Raw genomic sequence first — 12,435 nt, 5'->3', positions numbered from 1 at the left:
TTGTTTGGCTTTTGAACAAAAGCAGGGGCCAGGGGTGCCTGGGTAGCTCAGCTGATTAAGCATCCAACTCCTGATCTTGGCTCAGGTCATGATCTCACGGTTCCTGAGATCGAGCCCCGAGTCGGGCTCTGTGCTGACAGCACAGAGCCTGCTTGAGATTCTCTCTGCCTCTCTCTCTGCCCCTTCCACTGCTCTCTCATACTCTCTCTCTCTCAAAATAAACTTAAAAAAAAAAAAAAGCATGGAGCAGACCATGGATATTAACAAATACATATTACCTATTTTTTGAACCAGTGTTTCTCTTACCGGAGTGATGAAAACAACTTCCCGATGCAGCTTTGCAAGGGCAGAAGAATAATTAGAACTGCCATCCCGGCCAGACAGGATATTCCTATTTCCATCCAGAGCAAGGCAGTCACTGCTATGGCCTGCAGTGGCCCTACCCACAGAAAGTGTAAGAATATGGTCACCTTAAAAGAAAAAGACAAAGCTTTCTTAGGACTACAGAAACACAAAATCAGTGAGGACAGAAACAATCTGCTCTCAAAGAACAGTCAGGAACCTACACAGAAATGATCACAGTGGGTTTTAAACCTGCTAACGCCAAGGTCCCAAGTATCCGCCCCAGATGAAGCTGTTCCAGGACACAGGGAAGGCTTCAGGGACATCCAGGGAGAACACGACCACCAGTACTAGAAGGAAGATCTCAAGGGGCGCCCCGGTGGCTCAGTCCGTTAAGCGTCCAACTCTTAATCTCAGCTCAGATCATCATCTCACAGTTCGAGAGTTTGAGCCCCGTGTCAGGCTCTGCTCTGATGGTGCGGAGCCTGCTTGGGATTCTCTCTCCTTCTCTCTGCCCCTCCCCCACTTGTATACACGCACGTGCACACTCTCTCTCTCAAAATAAATAAACATTAAAAATTAAACCAAAAAAAGAAGGAAGATTTCAATTCTGTCTACCCCACGCATGGGCCCAGGGTTCCCCCAAACTTCCTCTACTACAAAATTCAGCCCCACCTCCCTTGGGCTCCCCAGGACCTCACAAAAACCTGTATTACGGTACCTACCATGCTCTCTAGTAATTACTTGCTCATTTCTCTCCCTGATAGGCTGTGCTTCCCCAGGGCAGAAACTAAGACTTATTCATCCCTGAAACTGAATAGGAACCTTAGTTCATGTTTGATGAATGCATAATTGAAAGAGAAGTGGTCTAGTGCCATACAGATCCAACCAGCAGCTACGATGCCCCAGAAAGTGTGATATATTCATAAGGTAAATGTAAATGCAACACGGTGGGATACAGAAGAACAGTTTGTTTCTGGCTAGGGATCACCCATGTGGCATTTTTTAATCAAAGACTTCTTATGTAGCAAGCACTCTAGAAGGCCCAGAACAATCCCTGTCCAGCAGAAGGTCAACATCCAGAAAGGGAGGAAGACAATTCAGCAATACCAACACAGTGTGCTCAGAAGCCCCACTCCTGAAGGACTATTAGGACCCTTTAACCAAGCGGGACAAGAACACTGCTGTCTGCTTATGAAGTCTTCAAGTAAGTACGCTGTAAACACATTAAGCAAACACAACTCTTACCTGCCGGACCACACATATTATCATAGCTAAGTTGCACACAGAAGAAATGAGACGCGGATAAAAAGTATCCTCGTCTTTGTCCCCAACAGAAGTCTGGCCTACACCCAAAACCGGCACCAGAAACTCCAGTAAGTTAAACCAAGTAAGGGGTGGGAAGGAAAGAGGCCCCCTCAGGGGCAGCTTACCTGGTCAAACTTGTTCACGTCATTGGACAGCAGATTGACGATCTGGCCGGTAGTAGTCTTTCCCATGGCCTTGTTACTAAGGCGAAGTGCCTGGCACAGAGACGGGAATGGAGAATTATACTCCTACAGTGATACTAAGCCACACTCAGAGAACTAGGAACATGGAGTGTATTTTTATGGGGTCTTGCATGACGTCGGGAGAGCAGGATGACCTGTGACAGCAGGGCTCTAGGGACCTGGGGTCAGCCTTCGACTAATGTGGTGGCAGCCACGTCCCTGGAGGATCAACGAGAGCAATGGAGGCAGAAGCCAACTCCCCCAGACCAGTTTTGATGAGTTTGGACAAGCCCCAAGTATAGAAGGATGTCCTCAGGAGTCAACTAAAGTAATTTTGAGCCACATTCTACGAGAGTGAAGAGGCTATCTAAGGACAGAAATTAGGAGACGGACTAGCTAGAAATCTGGAACCAGTCCTTAATTCTGCATGCAACATCTGGGTCTTAAGTCTCCTGGTTCTGGAAATGTAAATAAGCCCAGATGCTGCCTGGACAGACCCCAGGGTCCCTATGAGTGGGATGCCAGATGCTCTTTATCCACTACATGGAGGACACCAAGTGCTCCAGTAGATAGGGTGACTGAGGAGGCGTGTTCCCTGTTTAGAGATAGGACGTGATATGGACAAGCACCGGTAATTCAAGCGTGAAATGGACAGTAACGACAGCAGCACAGGGAACTGGCGACAGTTTCCATTGAGTGACACTGTGGGCAGGACAGACCCTGGACAATGGGGAGGAGAAACTATGGAGAGAAGGGAAGAACACTGTGACTGGAAGGAACAGCATGCAGTCAGGGAAGAGAAATGTAGAAGCAGCTGAGTAAAGAGTACCTGAAATCCGGCTAGAAAAGTAGAATGGAAAGCATATAATGTCTGGAAAACAGAATGGAGCAGGAAATGTCTTTTTACATTAGAGCAAGAAACGCAACTCTAGGAAGATTCAACTGTAGAAGTCACTGGCCAGGAGACTCTTATAAGAAGGGAGGATTAGGAACCACTGATGGTCCAGGCAAGGGTAAAAAGACAGTGTGCTAGGGCTGTGTGAATGTGAATGGAAAGGAAGGGCCAGATATAAGGGAAGACACTTTGGAAAATAAAAAGTGTTACATAAATATAAGTACATCAGTCACAAAAAATACAGCCCCCCCCCAACTATAAAGAAAAAAGAAAAGAAATGCCCCTACAGGAAGAAATAAACCTCGGTGCCTTAATTATCGAAGGCTCATTTGAAAGTATTTTTAAAGCCAATTTTACATACAAATACATGTGAATCCCTCATGTAGAAGATACACTATGGAAGTAGATACATGATAACTAATTTTAACAATTAAAGTAAGTCAATAGCACATAAAACTGATTCTAAAACTGATCATTTTCGGGGAGCCTGGGTGGCTCAGCCGGTTACACATCCAACTTCAGCTCAGGTCATGATCTCACAGCTCGTGAGTTTGAGCCCCACGTTGGGCTCTATACTGACAGCTCTGAGCCTGGAGCCTAGAGCCTGCTTTGGATTCTGTGGTCTCCCTCTCTCTCTCTGCCCCTCCTCTACTCACGCTATGTCTCTCAAAAATAAGTAAACGTTAAAAAAAACTTTTTTTGACTGATCGTTTTCAAAACTTCTCAAGACTACTGTACCCAATTAGAATCATCACGGACAGACTGTCACTGACAACGAGGACCACAGGTAAGAGGGTGCAGATGACAATTTGTGCAAAAGACCAAGCTCTTCTCAGCGGGCCATCAGGACAACTTGTCATTCAGTTATGTCTGTGACCAGGTACAGTAACAGACCAAAGGCTGGCTCCGGAACAAATCACACATAAGTTAAGGACAACGCTGCAGCCAACACAGAAATTAATCATCTGTCCAAAGAAAAGCAGTCACACTCTGACTAGGACAAAAAAAACAGTGGAGTGTCATTAATGTTGGTAATGAGGAAGACACACCTTCCAAGCAAACTGCTTGGGTGGAGGCTGCCTCCACCCCTGAAAGAATGGTTGGTCCCGGACTCCCGCCCCCACCCCCCCACCCTCGCCCCCGCCCGTAAATCTAAGAAACTGGACGGAACATAGGAGGCCACTGTTTCAGGCAGGAACCACGGGCGCCACAGGACCCTGTGCGCCGAGAGAAGGGAAACACCAGAGCAGAGCCTCGGGACAGCCGGCTTCCTGCCTGGGGGCATTTGCCAGCAGAACTGTAGTTTCCCTGTGCCAAGGAGGAAGAGGCAGCTGTTTCAAGTTGCAGAAATGTCTGGAATTTGCAAGCCAGGTGGCAGAAGGGTAGGCCCCAGAAGTTTCTGTAGGGATTTAGCAGAGGAGCGGGGGGTAGCTGTGGGCTCAAGAGAGACTCCAGAGGTCATGCCGGGGGTCACAGAGTTTCTGCCCAACCAGAATAAAACGATCTTCATAAGCACCTCAAATACTCCATTTAGACACCAGGAGGGCCATGCCTTAGTAATAAAGATCATACTCTAGAGTAAGAGCCACGTACCTGGACTTCATCTAAAATGGAAACACCATTTTAGACGGATACACAGGTACCTAGAGTAGGAAGGTGGATAGTTACACAGGTAGATAGAGAGATCCACTCCTGACAGGACTGACCTGTCAGGAATCGCTTAGAAGAAAAAAGCTCAATCAATACCCTTTAGTCAAAACTCCCTATCATGTTATCCCCCACAGTATCCAACACAGTAAATAGCTATTATACAGGCAAAGAAGAAAAAGCGACCCATTATCAAGGAGAAAGAACACAGGCAATGGAAGTAGAGCCTGACATGATCCAGATTTAGGAATTAGAGATGAGAACTAGAAAACAACTATTATAAATTATGTCCAAGGACTTAAAGCAAAACCTGGTTATAACAAGGGAATTAGAATGGGTAATTTTAGGAGAGAAATGAGCACTATCAAAAGGAGCAATATGGGGGCGCCTGGGTGGCTTGGTCGGTTAAGCGTCCGACTTCAGCTCAGGTCACGATCTCACGGTCCGTGAGTTCGAGCCCCGCGTCAGGCTCTGTGCTGACAGCTCAGAGCCTGGAGCCTGTTTCCGATTCTGTGTCTCCCTCTCTCTCTGCCCCTCCCCTGTTCATGCTCTGTCTCTCTCTGTCTCAAAAATAAATAAACGTTAATAAATTAATAAATAAATAAATAAATAAATAAATAAATTAAAAGGAGCAATATGAAACATTCACTAGATAATTTTAGTACCAGAAAATTTCCACTGATCTCTTCCCAGATTCATCAACCCTTTTAGATTACAATCTGAAAAATAGAAGGAAAGACAGAAACTGAAGGAAAAAAAAAGCTTGAAGGTTCAGTGGGGCAATAATAAGGAATGAAACACGTAATTGGCAGTCCTGGAAGAAGATGACAAAATAGGGAAGAAAAAAAAATTTTTTAAGTTTATTAATTTTTTTTTTTGAAAGAGAGAGAGCAGGGGAGGGGCAGAGAGAGAGGGAGACAGAGAGAATCCCAAGCAGGCTCCACACTGACAGTGTAGAGCCTGATGCAGGGCTCAAACTCCCAAACTGTGAGATCGTGACCTGAGCCAAAATCAATAGTCAGACACTTAACCAATTGAGCCACCCAGGCACCCTGGGAAGAAAACAATATTTGAAGGAATAATGGCTGAAATTTTTCCAAGTCTGGTAGAAAATATTCATTTTCATACGTAAGAATCTTAGCAAACCCCAAGAAGCATTAAAAAAAAAAAAAAAAGACTTTTCCCTAGGCACATCACAAACTGCTAAAAACCAGAAAGTAAGACAAAGTCATGAAAGGAGCCAAGAAAAATAACACATTACACACACAGAAACAATCAAGTGATGCCGACATCCGAAACAATGGACACAAACAGTGGAACATCTATCGAGAGCTAACAGACTGGAAACAATAACTGAATTCTATAAGCAACACAGATGTACTTCAAACGATGACAGTGAAATTAAGACATCTTCAAATAAAGTCTGAGAATTTATCACCAGCCAAACGAAACTTTAAGAAATTATAAAAGAAAGTCTTCAAGCTAAAGGGAACTGGTGCCAAACAGACAAAAACTCAGATGTACCATAAGGAATAAAGAGAAACCAAACTGGCAAAAAGGCAGGTAGACATAAAAGATTAAAAATCTCCTTTCAATTTATTTGAAAGACAACTGGCTGCTCAAAGCAAAAAATGGTAACACTCCATGGTATACGTAGAGGTGAAATACATTCACACCAATAGCACAGTGAATGCGGAAGAGTAGCAGAGTTTTATGCTTGCACGTTTCTTACGTTTTAGGTAAAGTAGTCCAACAGTAGGACTATACAGACAGTGACAAGCTAAGAAGCCTATTTGAATCCCTAAGTCAACACTAAAAACACAAGAGATACTGCTAAAAAGCCAATAAAGGAATCAAAATGGAATACTAAAATATATCTGATGAGGGGCACCTGGGTGGCTCAGTCAGTTAAGCGTCGGACTTCAGCTCAGGTCGTGATCTCACGGTTTGTGAGTTCAGGCCCCACGTCCGGCTCTGGGCTGACAGCTCAGAGCCTGGAGCCTGCTTACAATTCTGTGACTTCCTCTCTCTCTGCCCCTCCCCCCAATTCATGCTCTCTGTCTCTCAAAAAAAAAAAAAAAAAAAGGAATAAACATTAAAAACAAAAAAATTAAAAGCCAGAAATTGTCACAACAGATTAATAAAGGACTGACCTAAGTTGCTGTATAAGGGAGATATACTTTAAATATACGAACAGGTTGAAAGTGAAACGGATAAAAAAGATATGCCATGCAAACAACGGGTACAATGAATGCGGTGTGGCTCTATTAATATAAGACAACACAGACTTTGAGACAAGGAATATGACCAGAGATTAAAAGGAACATATCATAATGATAAAGTCAATTCACCACACCTAAATGTGTATGGATCAAATTAGAGTTTCAACATATATGAGACAAAAACAGAACTACAGAGAAAAATCAGAAAACACACAATCATAGATCTCAACATTCCTTTCTCAGTAACTGATAAAAGTAGACCAAAAAAAAAAAAAAAAAAAAAAAAAGAGTAAGGCTACAGAAGATGTGAACAACACTAGTAACCACCTTAACCTAACTGACGTTTGTGGAACACCACACCCAACAATTGCAGGACAGTTTTCTCAAGTACACGTTGGATATTTCTCAACATAGACCCTATATGCCGGGGCTGGTATATAAATCTCAATAAATGTCTAAACACAAAAATGTTCCACAGAATGTTCTCCGATATCAAAAAAATTAAATTAGAAATCACTAAGATAGCTCTAAAAACCCCAAATATTTGAGAATTAACAACATATTTCTAAATAGCTATGTGGCAAAGAAGACCCCATAAGAGAAATCAGAATTATTTTTAAATAAATGAAAGTGAAAATATACCACATTATAACCTGTAAAGATACAGGTAAGCAAGCCTTAGAGGAAACTTCTAGCTTTAAATGTTTTACATTAAAAGAAAGAAAGGATGGGGCGCCTGGGTGGCGCAGTCGGTTAAGCGTCCGACTTCAGCCAGGTCACGATCTCGCGGTCCGTGAGTTCGAGCCCCGCGTCAGGCTCTGGGCTGATGGCTCAGAGCCTGGAGCCTGTTTCCGATTCTGTGTCTCCCTCTCTCTCTGCCCCTCCCCCGTTCATGCTCTGTCTCTCTCTGTCCCAAAAATAGATAAACGTTGAAAAAAAAAATTTAAAAAAAAAAAGAAAGAAAGGTATAAAATTGATGATCAAAGATTCTGACTGAGACCAAAGAAACAGGAACACACACACACACACACACCCCTCTGTTCATACCTCCAGAAGAGCATCTAGTGTAATCAAAGATCTGTGTGTTGCCCCCCACCCCCCGCCCTGGAACTATCGGCTCACTGAGTGCACAGACCCTGTCATATTCATTTACAATCAGCAGCATCATAAAAACAGCCACCTTTTAATGAGCACCTACTATAACCCAGACAATTGAATAGGAAATGATCTTGGGCACCTGAGTAAGCCCCACTTCTCTCTCTGCCCCTCCTGGGATTCTCTCTCTTTCTGTCCCTCGCTCACTCGCACCCTCTCTCAAAAAAAAAGGAAACAACCTTACAAAGGAAAAATTATCCCTTATTTTGCAGATGAGAAAATAAGCTGAGCATATTCATGCCTCACAGAGAACACTGCATTTTTTCTTCTAATGAAGCAAAATTACCACTCTTCTTCGTAATGTAGAAAACTGAAGTTTGTTTCTGATAAATTGTATGCATTATAGTTTAAAAACAGTTCATATCCGGTGTAGAGAAAAACCATGTACAAATTAATGCGTACTAATGCGTCATCATTCTGCTAATGTTTTGGTTCCACATTTCCTTAAGTTGACAGGTTATAAGAGGATACTATTTGGTTAAATTTGTTTCCCTTGTGAAAACAAAATAGTTCCACCATAAGAGCAATAGAAGGCAAACAAAAGAAACCACAATCAGTATTTGCAGTCTCAGTCTATCTTCTGGACCCAAGAAGAGTATCATAATAAATCAAGAACACCTAGTATCATTAAGAATTATAAAAGTCTACCAATTGAAAAAAGGGAGACAAGGAATATGTGCAGGAAATTCACTACGGGAAACAAATGGCTAATGAAAATTTGCAAATACTCAAATTCATTCTGACTCAGACATGTAAATTAAAAGAACAGAGCAGTATAATTTTTCATCTAGAAACTGGAAGTGTGGCAAAGACAAAAAAAATAATAATAACCAGAACATCCAATCTTTGTCAAGGGTGTGGGGCCATCTCATTTCACCAGAGAAACTGTAAAGAGTTACCAACTCTGGAAGGAAATCTGGCATTCAAAAGCCTTGAGATGTATATACCCTGAAAAATTAAGGATGTCTCCAAAGGTTTCACTTTGGTCACATTCACTGACATCTGTTAATATAAACAGCTGGAAAACCATCTAATTGGTTTGGTCACTACATCTGTTAATATAAACAACTGGAAAACCATCTAATTACAGGTTATGCTAGAATATGTGTGGCCATTAGAAACAACACTGCCAACTGCGGAATACAAACTACATGTGAGCACGCATCCGTTTACAGCTGGTTCCTTCCCTGGGTGGGCGTGAAAATACATCTGGAGTGTAAGACAACCGTATAATCTGGGCGAGAACATTAATTTTCATCAATTTTTTAAAAATAAGTCAAGGGGTGGGGTGCCTGGGTGGCTCAGTCAGTTAAGCATCTGCCTTCGGCTCAGGTCATGATCTCACTGTTCCTGAGTTCGAGACTCAAATTGGGCTCTGTGCTGTGTGTGCAGAGCCTGCTTCAGATCCTTTGTTCCCCTCTCTCTCTGCCCCTCACCCCCTGCTTATGCTGTCTCTCTCTCTCTCTCTCTCCCCCAAAAATAAATAAATAAATACTTGAAAGGAAGGAAGGAAGCAAGGGAGGGAAGGGAAGGGAGGAAGGATGGAGCAAACGCGTGCCTGGGTAGCTCAGTCGGTCGAGCACGTGACTCTTAATTTCAGCTCAAATCACAATCTCACACTTCATGGGTTCCAACCCTGTATCAGGCTCTGCACTGACAGCATGGAGCCTGCTTGGGATTCTCTCCCTCTCTCTCAAGTAAATTTAAAAACTAAAAATAAAAAATAAAAAAAAAACATAGTAAATCAAGTAATATTCGTCATTCATGTGAAAAATACAGTTTCTTCTTTCTCAATTATGTTCATCAGTACAAATGAAACACAAAACCCAAGTATGGACATCTAACTATCGCTTCTCTAATTGTCCTTCAAAGCAGAAACTGTAGTTCACCTCCTCATGATGCAGATTCCTCATCACCAACTTGACTCCTACCCAACGTCAATAATCCTCAGTACGTGTGGAGGACACTCTTCCAACCGACCGCCCCAAATGGCCAAGCCTTTGGAGTTTTGCATACGTCACAAATCCATTCTGTTCCCCGCTGCCAGGCTTCCCTTCAGTGGACCATCTCACCAGTACCTACCACTCTTTCCAAACTAGGATACAGCTTTGTAATGTTTTAAGGAAAAATCACAGTAAATTGGCTCTGAGGAGGAACCTAAAGGAACTGCAGAACAAAAAATCAAGTACTTGTATCACCTCTGTCGCATTTGGGGTTTACTTCCTGGTTCGTGGCCCTTCGGCAGAGCTGGGCCTACCAGGTGATGCGGTTTCCAGGTACACTGGGTATCACAACAAGCTAGTGCGAGGAGTATGCTGAGCTCATCTGAAGCAGAAAGTTGCCTGTGTTTTTCCAATATTGTTTCCTGGAGTTGCTTAGTATGCTGCCCCACCGACTTTCATGATGACATAATCTAGAGATTAAACTCCATTTCTGAGAGGAGGACCCAGGGATAGCCTAATATTCTCCGTCCCCATGAACCCATGGGGTTCTGTAGAAGAAAACAGATTCAAGGAAATGGAAACCAAAGTGCACACAAAATCAACAAGCTTCTGCTGTCTATAATCTGAGAGCTCCACTGCCTTTTATTTCTCTTCCTGCCTGGTTTTCCATGGCTGGCACACATACCAGCTCACCTATACAGAAAGCTCTCGGCAAGCCTTGGCATTTAGCTTTCTTTTAGCTCCACTGGCCTTTTCTTTTTCATTCGACCATGGTGACCTACTGGAGTCCAGAGGCCAGAAAGACACGTACAGACTTCACAAGACCTGAGCACAAGGGCCCCACTGTGGAACCCAAGAACCACTTGGGGGCCTGGGATATTTGCTCTGAGGTCAGACCGACTCCACATTCCCTGACTTCATCACCCCTAATGGTCATGAGTCCCCGAATGTGTAAGGCTATATTAATTATGGTAGTGTGTTCAAAGTGAGGTCACGTCCCCAGATAATGAAAGACTGCCCCCAACTCACACCCTTCCATCACCAATTTCTTGCTTTGAAAGAGAAGCCCCATGTGACTGGTTTCCTAAACAAGAGAGGAGAAGAGAGAGACCAGCAGCACAAAGAGTTGTGCCAAAGGTGAGCTGGTGGGGCAGCAGGAAGAAGTAACAATACGGTGAGCATGAAAAACCCAGTAACTAGGAGAGAAAGGAAAGCAAACACACACACACACACACACACACACACACACACACACACACACACACACACACACACACACAGAGTTACAAACACGCACTTTAGGGTTAGAGGAGAGACTATCTTAATGAGAAAATAAAAATGAAGTACATTCCCAATAGAAGAAAAAAAATTCTATCAACTTTTAAAAATATCTTTTAATACACTTTTCTGTTTCTAAAAATTATAACAAAAAATGTGAGCACAGACTATCTTCTGAAAAGTGGCATGCTTAGTCTTAAAAATTTATACGTGAGGCCACACACTAGGTCTCTTTTTTTTAATTCGTTTTTAATGTTCATTTATTTCTGAGAGAGAGAGAGAGAGCATGAGCAGGGGAGAAGCAGAGAGAGAGGGAGGCACAGAATCCGAAGCAGGCTCCAGGCTCTGAGCTGTCAGCACAGAGCCCGACGTGGGGCTCGAACCCACGAACCACAAGATCATGGCCCGAGCCCAAGTCAGATGCTTAACTGACTGAGCCACCCGGGCGCCCCCATATGCTAAGTCTTTTATGGCAACTATACTTAGAATTAGAACTCTTTTGTCTATAAAGAAGCTTCTAAATTTTGCTCATCATGTGCCTTCCTTCAGACCAAAAGTACAGGAGGGAAGTGATATGCCCTCTACCAACTCATCCATGGTGCATAATCAAAATGAGAGTGTTTTACAAACGGGATTTTCCTTTTCTCTAATGTTTTATATTTATCAAAGTACAGAGCTTAAGGAAGTTGGATATATAGCACACCTAAGCAACACTGCACACTTCTGTAAGGTCACAAAACTAGTTGTATTACTCATTCACTCATAAACACCATGCTCGAAGCTTTCAGGAAGGGAGTCAATCTGTGCAGGAGAAAGATGAGAGGAGATACGGTCTAAATCATGACTTTCACAGCATACATTTTGAAAACCAAACTTACTAAAAGCAGCAATGCCTTGTTATCTATCACCAGTACGCACAAAGCGACTAATGGAAAAGTGCGCAGAGCAAGAAAATGCTCCCTCACAAAGCAACCCATCACACTCTCAACCCAATTCCACACTCTCCTACTCACTGGCAAGGGGTGTAACCAATAGCAGCCAGGTACCAACAGCTGCTAAGTCTCAGAGATACCAAAGAAAATAACCCGGTCAGTTCAACTAATGAGTCCCAGAGGGAGGAGAAGGGAGGAGACAAGGTCTTCAACACATAACCAAGACAGAGCTGCTTGCTCTGCACAGGGAACCAGAGAGGGGTACAGTCTTCTTTGAAATGCCTTCCTTTTCCTCCACAGGCAACTGAAAGTTTATCACCACTGCTGAGGATCAGGGTGAACTGTCATTGTTTCAATGAACACTGAGTAAATATAGGACTTGCACCTTTTCAAAAAAAAAAATGATGTTAACCTTGAAGACACTGCGTTAAGTGAAATAAGCCAGTCACTCATGGACCCATCCTGCACGATTCCACTCACATGAGGTACCTAAGCAGTCAGTTTCCTAGAGACAGGAAGTAGAATGGTGGT

The 12,435-nt window shown here is 43.1% G+C and overlaps 1 protein-coding gene across 2 annotated transcripts in view; it reads right to left on the bottom strand.

Moving 5' to 3' along the window:
• Positions 1–12,435, bottom strand: part of ABCC4 (ATP binding cassette subfamily C member 4 (PEL blood group)) — a 267,510-nt gene that overhangs the window by 180,205 nt on the left and 74,870 nt on the right. The window contains exons 5-7 of one of the 2 annotated variants that reach the window (XM_086709433.1): positions 2,662–2,703; positions 1,776–1,865; positions 307–470 (exon numbers count right to left, since the gene is read on the bottom strand). In XM_086709433.1, coding sequence (XP_086565559.1) covers positions 307–470; positions 1,776–1,865; positions 2,662–2,703 — 296 coding nt within the window. The remainder of the gene's footprint in view (positions 1–306; positions 471–1,775; positions 1,866–2,661; positions 2,704–12,435) is intronic. The other variant, XM_086709438.1, reaches the window with a different exon arrangement.

The sequence above is a fragment of the Puma concolor genome, chromosome A1, assembly GCF_028749965.1.
Source record: "Puma concolor isolate L17-30 chromosome A1, mPumCon1.1.hap2, whole genome shotgun sequence".
NCBI lineage: Eukaryota > Metazoa > Chordata > Mammalia > Carnivora > Felidae > Puma > Puma concolor.
This window is presented reverse-complemented; position numbering and strand designations above follow the sequence as displayed.